This window comes from Sander lucioperca, chromosome 3 (genome assembly GCF_008315115.2).
Source record: "Sander lucioperca isolate FBNREF2018 chromosome 3, SLUC_FBN_1.2, whole genome shotgun sequence".
NCBI classification, from domain to species: Eukaryota; Metazoa; Chordata; class Actinopteri; order Perciformes; family Percidae; genus Sander; species Sander lucioperca.
In genome coordinates, this window is record NC_050175.1 from 8,133,425 (window position 1) to 8,149,121 (window position 15,697).

At 41.3% G+C, this 15,697-nt stretch overlaps 1 protein-coding gene across 2 annotated transcripts in view; it reads left to right on the forward strand.

Annotated features, from left to right (window-relative positions):
• The window catches only part of slc6a5 (solute carrier family 6 member 5), a 27,948-nt gene continuing 12,251 nt past the window's right edge, over window positions 1-15,697 (forward strand). The window contains exons 1-11 of one of the 2 annotated variants that reach the window (XM_031323729.2): window positions 1-1,239; window positions 2,225-2,698; window positions 4,513-4,660; window positions 5,292-5,423; window positions 5,555-5,728; window positions 7,348-7,498; window positions 9,033-9,165; window positions 11,705-11,839; window positions 12,428-12,531; window positions 13,404-13,528; window positions 13,786-13,898. In XM_031323729.2, the coding sequence (XP_031179589.1) occupies window positions 1,237-1,239; window positions 2,225-2,698; window positions 4,513-4,660; window positions 5,292-5,423; window positions 5,555-5,728; window positions 7,348-7,498; window positions 9,033-9,165; window positions 11,705-11,839; window positions 12,428-12,531; window positions 13,404-13,528; window positions 13,786-13,898 (1,692 nt within the window). In that variant the 5' untranslated portion in view covers window positions 1-1,236. Of the gene's footprint in view, window positions 1,240-1,668; window positions 2,699-4,512; window positions 4,661-5,291; window positions 5,424-5,554; window positions 5,729-7,347; window positions 7,499-9,032; window positions 9,166-11,704; window positions 11,840-12,427; window positions 12,532-13,403; window positions 13,529-13,785; window positions 13,899-15,697 lie in introns of those variants that run through there. The other variant, XM_031323728.2, reaches the window with a different exon arrangement.

Consider the following 15,697-nt stretch of genomic DNA (forward strand, 5'->3'; position numbering starts at 1 on the left):
AGACAGACGAGGTCGCTTGTGTCTTTTTAGTTTCTGGATAAATCACCACACACAGGACTTGCATATGCACGATCCGTTTAAAGGGAGACTTGAAGGGTGGTATGCGCAATGCAGTGTTTTAGAATCTAAGGCACCTTTTTCCCCTCCGCTGTCACTCCTTCCAGTCCAGGATCCAGTGGTTGGCTCCGGTTCCTCCTGACACACGGGATTTAAGAAAAAAAGAAGCCTCCTTCTTGCGTAAGACTTTAACAAATGAGTAGCTCTATAAAGACCTCGCCTACTTTCATTTTTTTTTTTTTTTTTACTTGATCAATGCTCCTATCAGTGACGCACGAAGGAACGTATAGAGCCTGTAGCGTGCGTAAAACCAGCCAAGTGGAAACACTATTTATAGTTCAGACCATTATAGCACATAGTCTTTAACCGTCTATTTTACTTCTACAACTTAAAAATATGTATGTAGGCCTATATTTATGGTATGCCTATGGTGTATAATAATATGTATAAATTCTACCAGCCTGGTCTTTGACATATTACAACTTGAATGAACACGTCTACAACTAAAGCGCTCTTTGCTTCCATATAGTTGCTGCATTTCGCAGGCCTAAATGTTGATGACCGAAAAGAACAACATTTTTCTATAAAACCAAGAATCTTGTGGACTGGAAATGCCTCTTTCTTAGGAGTGGCAACTGTGTAATTGTAACTGTATCAAAGAAACCCGACTCAGCACAGTACAAACATTAGTAAGACCCGCGTGCACTCTGGTGTATTAGATCTTCTCCAATAAAAGCCTAAACCTGGAAATCTTTATCCCAAACGAGCTGTGTGTGCTCGTGTGGGATGCGTCCGTGTATGTGTGAGCATCCTACACATCCCAAGAGACAAGTGTATTAATCAGTTTTGAAAGCGTCCGTCCAGCGCTCACGCATGCCCTGCGTAACCAGAACGCACACAGTTCACGCACGCACGCACACACTAGCCCCCGTCGTCTTGGCTCCGGTTGTCCCTTTAAAAATCCGGAATCCAAGGCCAATGATTTATCAAACTCCTATTATCAAGAAAATGTCACGCGAAGGGCACCTTGCTCCGCACTGACGCAAACTCCGGTCTTTCCCACGGAGCTATAGAAAAGCTTTGCACTTGGAGCTTTGCGCGGCTACAACCAGTCCGCTTCCAGTCCTGTCTTCGTCTTTGTACAGCTGCTCCCAGCCTGCCAGCAGACATCTGCGAAAAATGGTAAGTGCCCTGAAACACTTTCTTTACTTTTCCACCTGCAGTTTCATCTGTTTAATGAACTTGTTCTGAGCTGTTTTCATGTTTATTTCACACTTCTTTTTAAATGCAGTTTGGCACGTTGCTGTTCTGGCGCTCTCCGTGGTGCTGAAATGCAGCTGCTGCTCCACATTGAAAACTTTTCTCACTTTTCTTTATTCTGTTACCATATAGCTTGTTTTTTTTTTTTTATTTGGTAAAAGACTATAATGTGGCTTTTCAGAAGTTTAAATGGAGAAACAAAATTTTAATTTTTAGTCTAGCGTAGTCTAGCACTTTTCCTATTTCTTTATGTATTTCTTTTTTCTATTTAAAGAGAAGCGATTACAACCAGGTGCAGTTATTTTTCTTACTAATTAACAACAGAACTAAGCATTAATCAATCAAAAGCTTCTTTTTTTTTTTTTTTTTTTAAAAGAACCCACGCCACTTTTATTTCTAAATAGGCTTTCCCGGTTGTTTTCCCGCCCCCCTCAAAACTAAATTTTAGGGAGTCATTTGTAATGCCGCCGCCCCAGGGTCTGCTCACTGCTGTAACACCGGTGATCTTGCGTGCCTGCCGGGGACAGCGGAGCTACCGAGAGACCCGCAGCAGCTTGTCTATTGCCCATAAAAATCAGTGGATGTGGGGCTGAATGACATGAGGGGGAAATGGGGCGTAAAATTAAAGAATCTTGCAGAAAGCGAGAACTGGAGAAGCAAAGCAACCCCCTCCTTCCAATACACACACACACACACACACACACACACACACACACACACACACACACACACACACACACACACACACACACACACACGGTAGACTGTGAGCTGAAACTATAGAACAGAAAGAGAATAGAGCATTTTTAGTCCCAAATCAGATATGGGCTGCAGTAGCCTCACAGCTTCATGCTTTCTGCCGTTCTGTTGCCTTTTGTCTTGCTGATCTGTTCCTCCCATGTTCCAGGATTTCTCTGACCAGAGAGAAATGGCCAAACAGCCGACCAGCGCTCCCAGCAGCTACATACCGGCGCAGCAGCCCGACAGAGCTGCGGTACTTACAACAAACAAACCGGACAACACGGCTGCGTGTCCGTCGCCCGCCCCTCACCATCACCCAGCGCCTCAGCCGCCGCTTCCGTTCAACGAGGGCAAAACTTTTTGTCCCACGGAAAATAAACCGGGAGAACTGGACAGCAATAAAGCGTATGGGACGTTTAAAAGCACCGCGCCAGCGGCCCCTGGATCCGCGGTGGTCAACTCGGCCTTCAGAAAGGATTCCGCTGGTTCGGCCCGCGGGGGGCCCGCCCAGTACGGCGACCCGCTCCGGGCCACTGCAGAGCAGAACAACACCGCGGGCAACTGGACGGCTATGAGCCAGACCACCATCATACTGGGAACAGATGGGAACACGTCTGTTCAGCCCGGCACCGTGGCGGTGGTAAGTCAGTTAAATGATCCGTTTCCTTAACGAAGAGCGGCTGGTCTGAGAGCGGGGCGGCTGGAAGCAGGTGCTGTATGGATGTTACCGTGTGTCGCTGATAAGAAAGCTTACCGGATTAACCTGCTGCCTCCAAAACAGGGAAGGTGCAAACCCCTGGGAGCTCTTACCGCCATGCAGAGCTTTGGTAGATCAGTGCTGTATGTGTGATGGAGGGAAAGAGGGGAAATCTAGAGTCTGCGATGCTGAGCTTTAATGTGTGTCCCTTTAAACTATGCAGCCTGGTTTGTGGTTTTGTCAGTGCACAGATGTGCTTTGACAACTTCCGAGCTGAATCAGCGACTTGCTTGTGGCTTAAGAATCGCTTAAAAATGAGCACATGAGGCTATAGCATTGACCGATCGTTTATTATCGGGGTGTTTAAAAAAAAAAAAAAAACAAAGTTTAACAAACAAAGGTGATTCAATTATTTGCTTCCCTGTTGTAATTTAGGCTGCATTAAGATCTCCCCAAAGCCACATGGCAGAAGTCGATACTGCTGGATTAGTGTGGCTATAACTTGTGCTGTAGACCAACATGAGTAAAAGCTGATAGCCTTCTCAACCCACAAAGACTGAATGCTTGCATGTAAAGAACAGTACTTTGGGTGGATCCTGTGCTATTTGGCGTCCCTGCTGTGCGCAGCGTGCTGCCCTGATCCATCTGCACTAATCTGATGTGTGCCATCAAAACTATCAAACCTGCTTATGTCAGCTAAATATCCGGGAACAAACCGGGAGCGTTGTTTATTAATCAGTGTGATGGATGAGATCAACAGTCAGTGAACAGGGAACATTAGTCCTGAACGACACTGTTTGTCTTTTTTTTTTTTTATTTGATTTAAACCGATTTCCGGTGATTTGTTCTGCATGATTCTTGCTCACAGCTACAGTGGTGACACAATTAGAGATAAAGAGGCTTCAATTCTAGGGCCTACTCTCGCGGTATTTTCGGTGTTTTCCCAGCAGACCCACTTGGTATAGCCCAGAAGCAGGTGTTGCTGATAGACAGCACTGTATTACATGAGACTGCGGATTGTTTGCAATCCCCGCGAGGGCACCTCACACACACACACACACACACACACACACACACACACACACACACACACACACACACACACACACACACACACACACATACACTCACACTCACACGTATACACACATTCCCATGCATGGTTTATGTATCAGAATATTCAAGTATTTCTTTTATGGATCTGCTCAGATCCTGCGGTGCAGTTGTAATTATGCATTTTTTTTGTTAGTATTGCTCACATTATGTTAGTGGGTCATTTTTATTTTAAAAAAAAATCTTTGCATCTGAGATTTAGGAGGTGCTTCCATGCGGTTTGGAGGCAATAACGGGCCTATTATGGCAGTTGAAGATCATTTTTATAAACAGGCTTGTCATTAGGATGCTGGTGCTGATCTCTGATTGTCAAACGCATCTGTAACCGTGAACGAAATGAACATGGAATAGAAATAGCGAGCAAAAGGGTCAGAGAACTCAAATATAGACACACATTTTTAAAGGTCTTTATGTTAGTAAACTGTATGAGTGATTTTTATAAAAAGAAACATTTTGTTAGTGGTTGTATTTTTTCGTTATTAAATCCTGCCTTTAAGGCCAAGGCACGGCGCTTTGTTATTATTATTATTTTTTTTATTATTATTATTTTTTTTTTTTCCAATCTTTTAACTTGGATTGCAGTGTGACAAGGCTGGCATTTTATTTTGGAGAATAAATGAATGTTTTTTTTTTTTTGCTCTTAGACTGACGATGATGACGATGGGGGAGATGAGAATAAGGCCAGAGGAAACTGGACTAATAAAATGGACTTTATTCTGTCCATGGTTGGCTATGCGGTGGGACTGGGGAACGTGTGGAGGTTCCCTTATCTTGCCTTCCAAAATGGTGGAGGTAAGAGTTCTGGGTCAATGCTTTTTTTGAATTCCCCAAACAGAAACGAACAAAAAATATGTTCAGAAAATTGCGAATTTCTCCTCGTTTTAACTTGCTGTTTGAATTATTTCTTATTGCTTCTTTTGAGATATTTCTTCCAATCGTAGGCCTTTAACCAGGCGACAATACTACACTAGAAATACAGCATACAGCTTATACAGGCGAGATGTTCAATGATCATTTTCATATAAAAAAGGAAGGAAAAAAAGCACTAAAGATAAGAGAAAGAAAAATGCAATAAGATAATATTTACACCATTAAGACAGCTATGAAAAGAGCCACAGTTGATACTAATATTATTAATAGCAATTGTAACAATAACAGTCCATTAGATGTATTATTATAACGATCATTATTGTTATTATTCATTTGTTCAACTATGCTCGAAGCCATTTACAGATCATTTATGTTTTTTATTCATTAATCAATGTAATGATCCATACTGTGTGGCGTTTAAATATCAGAGGACGAGACGCAGACACGAGTAGTTTGATTTCCATTTTATTTAGAGATAATGCTCATGTTAGGTTCAGGCTTTGCTGGCTCTTAAACTGCGCTGTGTAGCCTGGTTTTTCATTTCCTTTTGCAGGAGCTTTTTTGATCCCCTACCTGACAATGTTGTGCATTGCCGGCATCCCAATCTTTTTGCTGGAGGTGTCCCTGGGCCAGTTCGCCAGCCAGGGGCCTGTGTCAGTGTGGAAATGCATCCCAGCTCTGCAAGGTAAACTGCCACAACTAACCAAGCCAAAAGACAAATTCATTCAAAAATAAAAACTCATTTATTATCATCACGAGTTCTCTACTTTTTCTTAAGAGTAATTTATATATTTCCGTCTCATTTATTTATTTTAGGTTGCGGGATTGCCATGTTGATAATATCTGTCTTGATAGCCATATACTATAATATTATTATGTGCTGGACACTGTACTACCTGTTCGCTTCGTTGAAGGGCTCACTGCCATGGGCTAACTGTAGGAATGAGTGGAACACGGTGGAATGTAAGGACAAAGACATGCTGCTCTTAGGTAAGACGCACACACACACACACACACACACACACACACACACACACACACACACACACACACACCTCTCTCTCTCTCTCTCCACAATGCGCAATGCGTCATGACTCCCCCAGCTGAGGTGTCCTGCGGTATAATGAATCCTGACCTGTGATCTCTGCGGGGTTTTCACTCTCAAAAAAGCCCTTTAAATCCAGATCACTTCAATTCTTCTTCATGATACAGGTCGCTGATATGCAAGGAGGGCCCCAATGTGACAGATACAACTTAGAAACAAACACTTTATATAGTTTTGATTCTTCTTTTGTGTCATAATTGTGTGTCAGATTTTTTTTTTTATCCTTTAAAGCTGCATTATATAGCCTACAGCTGAAGCAGTCCGTTTTTTTTTTTAATGAAACTGTAGATGAAATCATGTTTTCACTGTGGGGAAATGTTCGAGCTGGGGCACTGGAGGTGTGTCGATCTGCGTCGAATAATTATCGAAATTCCGTTCATTTCGTGTCATATTTGCCTTTAGCGACTCTGTGAATTCAGCACAAAAACTGCTTGCTTGACAAATTTACTGTACAGGCTGAGCTGCTGCAGTGCTGCAGTGAGCCCGAGACTGACCCCTGCTGGCTGCTACACCAACTACAGGCCAGTTCAGCATTACTGTAGTCTCTCACACTCCTCCTCTGAACCTCAGAAAGGAGGAAATACCAGATAAAGGAGAGATATTGGCAATTTAATCAGAAATCAGAAAGAAAATCAGTTGACAGTGATTAATGAAGAATACTTCATTAATCACTGTCAACTGATAGTTTTGCAACCTGTGACTTTTATACGTTGTCTTACATGTGAAGAGATTTTACATGTGGGGTGGACAAAATGATATGAACATCTTTACAATCTGATACAGGCCTGCAAAAAAAATATATGTTTGCTAGAGTTTTTAATTTTCACATTTTTGTGTCAAAAATATTATATATATATATATATATATAAATATGATATTAATATATAAGGTGTATTTTTGAGACTATATTCTGTGGTGGTGTAGCATTAGATTAATTGGTTTTTATGTTTTTTTTTTCAACCCCATTTAGTTACAGAAAACTCTCTTTCTCTGCCTCTGAGTGGTTGCGCCATTGTTTTGTAAAAAGATAATATGCAGAAAGTTTCAGTTTGTTTGTCTTAAATTTAGAAATCAACTTCTGAGTGCAAAGCATTCTACATGTTGCCTGCATTAAAATGCATTAAAAGCAGGATTAGAAAAATGTAAGTCATATAAAAAAGCGTAAAAAAAAGCTCTTTTGTGTTCACACTTTGTCCGATGTGTCTGCGTGAAAAACTGTCCAGTCAAAAGAAAAAAAACAGGTTTTCTTATCTTATCTTTCCTGGAGTATCAGAAACGAGGCACAGATTCAGTATAATCATTTCTTTTATTCACATCTGACTATATGTCTAACACGGCTGGGTCCAGTTTTCACTGAGGATCTACACTCCTGTCAGCCCTCCCCTGGGGGAGCGGGAGCACTTTGCTTTCAGTGTGAAAACCTGAGCGGACAGTAGGCTCTGTTCCACAGTAGCACTCTGCCAGTCTCTCCCAGTTGACATGTGTTGGTTTCTGATTGGAACAGACACGTGCATCCTGCGGGACAGAAACATCACCTCCATCAAGAACTCCACATTCTGTCTGTCCGCAAACACTGTTGGAAACCTGACGAAACTGTTAAACATGACTGTGGACAGCAACAAGACCTACGTCAGCCCCAGTGAGGAGTACTTCAAGTGAGTGTAGCTTCTGTTTGATGGAAAACAGACAGAATTTAAAGTGCCCATATTATGAAAAAATCACTTTTTCTGGGATTTGGGGTGTTATGTTTTGTCTCTGGTGCTTCCACACACATACAAACTTTGAAAAAAATCCACCCATGCTGTTTAGAGTGAGATACGGTTCCTGAATGTGTCCTGCCTTCAGTCTCTGGGTGAGCTGGTCAAAATCGGCACGGCTTGTGACGTCACAAGCCGAAACGAGCAGGCTAACCGCAACCATTAGCTCGTAGCGTTAGCATGCTAACGCTAAAGCTAGCATGCTAACGCTAGCATGCTACCTTGTTCTCAGTAGCAAAGCACTGCTACAACACACACAAGTTCACCATAATCTACAAAAGAACTACTTACATGTGCGCCCTCATTTAGAAGTCTCCCAGCTAATCCTGCCTTGTAACTGACCGAAGTCAGCCTTTCTTTTACTGTCTATGGAGCGAGCTAGCTGACATGATCTACATCTGAGCTACTGGGCATGTGCAGTGCAATCAAAGATAGTACAGAAGAAGAAGAAGAAAAGAGGTCTCACTCTGTAGCTAAAACAGAGACCAGCTGAAAAGAGGATCTGCAGCAGTGAGAGAGAGCACTGCAGTACAACACAAATATGGTGTTTTTTGAAAATTAAACCATGTAAACCTATTCTGGTACAACCTTAAAATACAATTATGAACCTGAAAATGAGCATAATATGGCTGCTTTAAATTTAATAGAGAAAAAAACGAGACATGTAGCCTACAGTTTAGTTTACAGGTCTAATTTCCACACTTCTTATTATGTCCACAGATGAGAGATAAATTTAGATACTTCTCCTGCAGATGTTTGGCTTTCTAGGGTCTTTGAAACTGTATCACCTGGCTGCGGCAAAAGGTTTACACTTATTGCTCAGACCAGGCTCGGTCATAATGATAATAGATAATAATGTTTTGACTTTGTGTTTAAAACTTGCCCAGTTGCTTTTGAAAGGGTTTCACAAAGCCATGTGTCAACATTTTTGGTCTAGAAGAGGACCTTTAAATCTTTGAATCTAACACACAAACAAAAATCACCTGAAACTAGAGTTTTACAACAGTTTCAGCTGCGTTTTCCCAGAATTCCTAGAAATCTTCTTTTTTTAAAACACGTGTACAATCTGCCATCGCAGTACAAGTACAGGTGCTTTCCATTAAAAACCAACTAGGTATTACAACTACAACTCAACAAAATACGAAACAAACTGAATGTGTGGCAGTCTCTTGAGACAAGACAGAATAGGGCAACCCTCTGCAAAAGAATGAAGATAAATAAGACCTGATTATATATAAATTATTGAATCAAGTTCATTTGTGTTGGAAGCAGGTTGAATTAATCTTACTTCTCTGGCAGACTTGTAGGACTATAAATTAATTATTTAAATGAAGAATTTGCATTGCACAGATTTATATGGTATGTAATTGCATTACATTTACGTTTATTGAGATTTTCAGGCTGAGTTTTGCTGTTTGAATCCTACCTGCAGGTACAATGTGTTGCACATCTCTAAAGGAATCGAATATCCAGGAGACATCCGCTGGCCTCTGGCAGGCTGTCTGCTCCTGGCCTGGCTCATCGTCTATGCTTCTTTAGCCAAAGGAATCAAGTCATCAGGAAAGGTAACACAACACACAGACTCCTCACACCAAACCTCTAATCTCTGCTGTTCGCACAAGAAGAGCATTAGAGAACAACTGTGGGTCCCTTCCCTTCAAATCCGTGATGAAAGTGCCCCCTCGTGATGAAATGTGGCACATAACAGTATAAGCAGTGAGCCCTGCATGTCTTCAGCAAGGGAACCCCTCACGTTTAAATTGAACATCCCTTGCTGTCACCAAGATTTGGGCTCTCACAGCCTTTTTCTATTTTGGATCTACCTCAGATGCCCAGATTCATTCATCTTTGAATACCATCTTTTATACGTGATAAATGTGGAGAAACTTGATTTGGATTTCTTGTCAGCCTTTGATTTTTTGTTCATAACTTTTGTTACTTAAAATTGTTTAGGGCATATAAATAATTATTTTTAAACTAAGAAGCTAAAAACAACAACACCTAAATACTTTTGTAGATTCTAGAAGATTCAGATTCAATTAGCAGGTTCGATTCTGGACTCAGATTCAATAAATTGCAAACAATCCCCAACCCTATTGTTGCCACAATTAAAAATGTGTTAGTCGTTTTTTTTCACGGGGCAGCAGTGCAAAAGAACAAGCACTGAAAGCAGATAATTAACAGACTTTAACCATCCATTTAGCATCTTTGGGCAGCAGGGTTTCTTGCCTGAACACACACACACACACAGCATCAAACAAGCGCAATTTTGCATTGCAATGGATTGTCAGATACACTTCATGCTGGATGCAATAACTAATAACTTTATACTTTTGCGGGACGAGAAAAAGGGAATGGTGGCCTAGAGGTTAGAGAAGCGAGCTTGTGACCGGGAGGTTATCAGTTCAATCCCCAGACCGACAGGACAAAATCTGGGTGGGGAAAGTGAAAGAGCAGCCCTTGTCCCTCCCTCATTACCACCACTGAGGTGCCCTTAAGCAAGGCCCTTAACCTCCAACTGCTCCAGTGGAGCTGCTCAGTGGCCAGCAGATCTGACTGTGGTTGTACTGGGCAGCTTCCAGGTATGAATGTGGAACTGTGTGAATGTGATCAGGGTGTTCCTGCAAAAGAGAGGCTACCTCTCAGTGAACCTTTCTTGAATAGAAAAAGGTAAAAAAATGTTTTTATATATATAAATGATAAATATATATACTCCCTGCATCATTTAAAATTAGAGCTTTGGTAGACACGTTTCATCTGGGCATTTTGTGGATCTATTTTCCTCCGTTGATTGAGGTGAGACAACATGCAGAAGGCAACATTTTACAGCGTACTGATTGCACCTGGGATTTAGAGATGATTCAGATTGAGTTGTTGTATAATGTTGCCCTCTACTGGACATAGATGTGACACACACTGTGGTAACATTTAGAGACCTCTGTTGGCATAGTTAACATTTATATATTAGAGACTAATGGAAGACTGCACCAACAGAGTTGCATTTTTTGTCACTTTTTATTTTAGGGGGCAGTGTGTGTGTGTGTGTGTGTGTCAAAAGTTACTTATTACATTGTAATGCAGCTGCAGAAATGCTTTGACAACCAGGGCTGTAGTATTTGAGTCCGGACTCAAGATGCATTTCTGTTGTCTCGGACTCGTCTTTGACTCGTTGGTATTTGGACTCGAGGCATTGGACTCACCAAATATTCTAGTTGGTCTTGACCTAGTCCAGCACTATATGTGCTTGTTCAGAAAACAGGTATTAGTTTAATTCAAAATCCATCTAGAACAGACATTGTGATTGGTCGCTTGGTATACACCTGGCTGCATCATATACCTCAATCATCAGGTATCCATCATTTTCATTTTGGCCACAGACACAATGTCAGCAAACACTTTGTACTATGAGTTCTTCAGGACAAGTAATAAGTTCAAGAACGGGAACATTTCCATTTTATATTTTAAGTAAATAACATCGCCTAATTTGATCCTATAGTGTGTTACGCTGCACTTTTTGATTATTACAAATAATTATCATCTTAAAGTAGAAGGTATACTGTCTCTCACATCACATACATTATGAACAGATGATTAAGTGGTCTTGAAGAGAACAAAGGTGGACTTGACTACAGCTCTGCTGACAACTCTTACATGTGCATTAGGGACACTTAGGAACCTCACGTTTCATAATCTATATGTGGAAAAATCAAACCTGGAAAACACTGTTGTGAAAAGGATAAGAGAAATATGATTGTTTCTTGTATTACAAAGTTACTATTTGTTTTGATCAACAGACAGGAAATAAACCCTCAAAAACATGTTGCCTAAGAAACCTTCCAGTTATGTAGGGCATTTTTGTCGTAGCTAAATTAAGTTTATGTCGGACGCTGTGATGACTACTAAAAATGACAAAAAATGAATGAATGTGAACGTTGCAGAAAAGGGAAAAATTAAAACTGAATATATGGTCTCAAGAATAGCCTCATTTTAAGAACCTCTGATTTCCAGTGTATTGCAAGTAGTAGGAAGCAAGTATTACCTTTATTTATGACGTTTGTCCCAATCCTCTCTCATTTTGCCTCATCATGTCTCCTCTCTGCTCAGGTTGTGTATTTCACGGCTACATTTCCATACGTGGTGCTGGTCATCCTGCTGATCAGAGGAGTGACCCTACCCGGTGCCTTCAACGGCATCCTCTACTTTATCACACCAAAGTGGGAGAAACTGAATGATGCAAAGGTACCTGGCGCTCACTCGTTTAATTCAACCATAGTCTATTTCCACGACGTTTCATTTCTGGGATTGTTCAGGTGCCGCCGGAAATTCCGCCGGATATCCTTCATTTCGGCCGGATGTCCGTCATCTTCCTCTTTCTTTGTGTTATAATTCTAAACTCCGGTGGATTTATGAGGACTATGGTTAACTGCTCTTCAGATCTCTGCAGGGTAAATCCAGACAGGTAGCTACACTGATTCAAGATCTGTCCAATCTGAGTTTTCTGTTGCACAACTAAAACATCTTTTGAACGTACACGTTCCCATCAAAACAAGTTCCTTCCCGAGTCTATTTTGCAGAGACACCGCTGCTTTTCCCGGTGCTTAGCGCCGCCCATGACGATTGTGATTGGTTTAAAGAAATGCCAATAAACCAGAGCACATTTTTCTCCCATCCCGGAATGCTGTGTGGACTAGCCAGACCCTCCTCCGCAGCACTGTGGAGGAAGGTCTGGCAAAAGTGAGACTAATGCGAGACTAATTCAACCATGATGTGCTTTGCATTGTCCTTTCCTGCTCTTTACCCGCAGCTCTTTCTCTCCTCCTATGTCAGGTGTGGAAAGACGCAGCCACTCAGATCTTCTTCTCTCTGTCGGCGGCTTGGGGAGGCCTCATCACTCTCTCTTCCTACAATAAGTTCCACAATAACTGCTACAGGTAAACACACAAAAGGTAAACCACCAAACGGTCACCATAGACACACTGTATCTGTATGTCTGATAGAAATGTCAATAATAAATGTGACTCTTTGCAGCCAGCAGTTCAGTGTTTCTCTCATGTCTTCTCACCTGACACTTTCCCCCCTCTGTGTTTAAAATCACGGAAATATTGTTGTGTTTTTTTTTTCTTCAACTTTATGCTTCTATATTGTATTTTATTTATCACACTCTCACTCAGTTCAAAAAAACTCAGTAGCACAAAAAAATTGGTCTCTTGTGTGGTGAAAACCAGATTTTTGGAAAATATGTTGTATGCTAATACATATAAGAAAAGAAAATGGGTAGACATTTTTTTCTCCATGTAAACACAACTCAGCAAATGAAAGCTGAGTTGTGTAGAAAACATATAAATCATCTTTACATGGTTGTATGTGTGAATATTTTCTGCAAATTCTATTTAAATACCGTCAATAAAGCACCCATTCAAATATTACACACACGTGCTTCATACAACAAGCATTTTATATAAATATAAAATAAAATAAAATTTGTTGGACTAGTTTAAATTACAAGATGTGGCTGTTTTTCACAAGGTAAACAAAAAAACAGTAACATTTTACAATACAAAGCACTACACCCCCTTGTGTACACCTTCTGTAAACACCTTTAGATCTCTCTAGTTGCAGTATTTTTTCCTGCCACCAGATAGCGCCATTACATTTCTTGTCCTGTATCAAATAAAAGAGCTTTATCGTTGTACATTATTTGTTATGTGTAGCATGTTTTGAATAGTTCTGCACTATTTTAGTCACTACAGCAGGTATTTGCTTATATAGCTTCTGTTTCTCTCTATCCTCTTTTCCCCTGCAGGGATACTATTATTGTGACATGTACAAACAGTGCCACCAGTATATTTGCTGGGTTTGTCATCTTCTCGGTCATTGGTTTCATGGCACATGAGTTGAAAGTGCCGATAGAGAAGGTGGCAGATGAAGGTAAGATACCAAAGCAGCAGGCAGCAGCAGTGGGCCGGCGCTGCTCTCACACACACACACACACACACACACACACACACACACACACACACACACACACACACACACAAAGTTTTATCTTTTTATCTGCTGTGGAGAGGGTGTGTTAGCATCCTCATTCACACATGTGTGTGTGTGTGTGTGTGTGTGTGTGTGTGTGTGTGTGTGTGTGTGTGTGTGTGTGTGTGTGTGTGTGTGTGCGTGCGTGCGTGTGTCAGGTCCTGGCATAGCATTCGTGGTGTATCCAGAGGCTCTGACCAGACTTCCCCTGTCTCCTTTCTGGGCGATCATCTTCTTCCTCATGCTCCTGACTCTTGGCTTGGATACCATGGTAACCACTGCTCCCTCAATGTATGTGTGTGTGTGTGTGTGTGTGTGTGTGTGTGTGTGTGTGTGTGTGTGTGTGTGTGTGTGTGTGTGTGTGTGTGTTTGTGTTCTTGTTTAACTATATTTGTGGGGTCCAAAAACCGGGAATACAGTATACTTGTGGGATCCGGACACCGGGGCTAGGGAATGCATTATGTCAATGACGGGTCCCCACAAAGATAGTACCACACACTTTTTAACACACACACAGTTAAGTGCCAGCCAAGACACAATCTGACATTAGAGATTTGAGACAAGCAATAGCTTCTGTGCTCACCCCAACTGTTCATAAATCAGCAATCTTCACTAACTCCTGGAAAAATATCCGTCTCTTTAGCTGCTACATGTTTCACTTTCTTCACCAGCTAGTTGCTTAATTTGTTTGGTTCTGTTGTTTGGTGCTGGGCAGGTAGTGTACGGTGGGTTTATCGTGGCAGTTTGTTTGGTAAAAACAGCTGCCTGCTGCATAATGAAAGCGCTAAAGACTAAACCAAAAAGTAAATGTGCAGTCAAACTATAATAAAGCACTAACTGTGGTGGAATTTCCAGAAACACCATGTTGTGGGATAAGCAGACAAAAGGAAAACGTAGGTAACATCAGGTCATTCATAGGTCACAGGTTAGGGGACGAGAATATTCGGCCAGTCTCTGATAACCAAACCTGTTTATGTATAATTATGTTTGTCTCTCTACCCATACAAAGAGTATAGACAGCTGTATGATAAAGGAATGTTTTGTTTCAGGACTGTCTCCTTTTGGAGGTTGGTGGGCCAGCCACACTTTTGCCTACTTCCTAGAGAGAGAGAGAGAGAGAGAGAGAGAGAGAGATAGGCTGAACTAGGCTTTAGCATCTGTGTTTTAGGCGCATGCAATATCTTTGTTTACCTTAAAGGTTCAGCTAACGTAAAGTAACGCCCCCAGCATGAGTTTAAATACACCTTGAGGAGGACAGGAACTTCAGAGAGTTGGGACGGCACTGCACAATCACACATCGTGGTTGAACTGTACTACCTGCTTAATTGTCTCCTCAACTGAGTGTTCATTAAATGCTCCTGTGTAAGTCATCAAGGTCTCCCGAACCTTCTTCACGGATGTGAAATGAGTTGTGCTGCTCCTGAGTTCATCCTCAACACTAACAGAGGCGCAAAAGCTCAGTGGAGCAGCTGCAGAGATGATGATAATTCTCTGTGGGCCTGTCACATTACGCATTGTCATTTGATTCTATGTCAATATCAAAAGTATTCACAGTCGGAACTCTAAGGACAGGATTTTTCATTTAAGTGTAAAGATTAGACTTAGAACAGAGTAAGAGGTTGAACATAGTCAGTGAATTCATACATATGAGTGTCAGTGTTCATTTCTAAAAAGCATTTGTAAATTCATTTTCTGGGTGTTGGTTAGTGAGAAAACAGTGTTTCAGTTGTGGCTCCAACAACAGTCTGTTGGTGAAGATCTCTTAGTTTCATAACATCAGCAACCTTTATGTCAGTAACGAGAGTTTCAAAGTAAACACTCAACTTTGGTATCCAGCTATGTATAAATGCTATACACATTGACCCAATTAACATAATTACCCAAACACACCACCCACTGCGACTGATTTCAGCTGAAGCGCTAAGCTCTCCAGGTACTTGAGCAAAGGGGTGTCTTTGTGATTAGAGTGAAATTAAAGTTGACCTTAAAGTTTTGCAAAAGCAACAACACTAAAGTGGACACATATTGTGGAGATAAGTGGAAATAATCAAAACTGCTTTAGCCAGTTTC